General features: G+C 49.1%; 1 protein-coding gene across 1 annotated transcript in view; it reads right to left on the bottom strand.

The window, feature by feature from the left end:
* Window positions 1–326: 326 nt before the first annotated feature.
* Window positions 327–820, bottom strand: part of EMH_0055890 (uncharacterized protein) — a gene marked incomplete at both ends in the record, with an annotated part of 2,114 nt that continues 1,620 nt past the window's right edge. Inside the window, one exon of the mRNA XM_013497284.1 lies at window positions 327–338. Within this exon, the coding sequence (XP_013352738.1) occupies window positions 327–338 (12 nt within the window). The remainder of the gene's footprint in view (window positions 339–820) is intronic.

The raw sequence follows: 820 nt of genomic DNA, 5'->3' as shown, positions 1-820 counted from the left end.
AAATAAATAAATAAATAAATAAATAAATAAATAAATAAATATATTATGTTGTATACCCGAAACCCTAAACCCTAGTAAACCCTAAACCCTAAACCCTATCAAACCCTAAACCCTACCAACCCCAAACCCCTCTAAACCCCTCTCAACCCCTGTATCAACCCTAGCCCCTAAACCCTAAACCTCAAACCCTAAACCCTAAACCCTAAACCCTAAACCCTAACCTGGGTGAAGCTTGAATAGCCTTTTGCGTAGAAACTGCGGGGTTTCTAGATACAGCAAATTTCTCACAAAAAACTCCAAAGACGCAGAACGCCCGCTTTCTTTGTTCACTGCTGCAGCTGCACACAAACCCTAAACCCTAAACCCTAAACCCTAAACCCTAAACCCTAGACCCTAAACCCTTATAAACCCTTATAAACCCTTGTAAGCCCTTGTAAACCCTTATAAACCCTTATAAGCCTTCATAAACCCTTGTAAATCCTTACACAAACGTAGACAACAAGCTATACCTATTGTAGTATAGGGGGGCCCCCAGGGGCCCCCCTTGCAGTATAGGGGGGCCCCTACCGCCCCCCACTCTCAAGAGCCTCTGGGGGCCCCCTCCTACTGTGATATAAAGGGCCCCCAGGGGGCCCCTGACAGGCCCCTGGCGGCCCCTGGGGGCCCCCTCCTACTGTGATATAAAGGGCCCCCAGGGGGCCCCTGGGGGCCCTGGGGGCCCCTGGGGGCCCCCAAGATGTAGTGTATTTGGTTTACCTGAGTCTTCGTAGATGATGACCTCATCTACCGCCATAACAGTGAGAGAGCGAGCAATAGAACT

The sequence above is a fragment of the Eimeria mitis genome, genomic scaffold (assembly GCF_000499745.2).
Source record: "Eimeria mitis Houghton genomic scaffold, Emh_scaff2585, whole genome shotgun sequence".
Classification (NCBI taxonomy): Eukaryota; Apicomplexa; class Conoidasida; order Eucoccidiorida; family Eimeriidae; genus Eimeria; species Eimeria mitis.
Note: the sequence above shows the minus strand (reverse complement) of the source record. Positions and strands in the feature narration are given on the sequence as shown.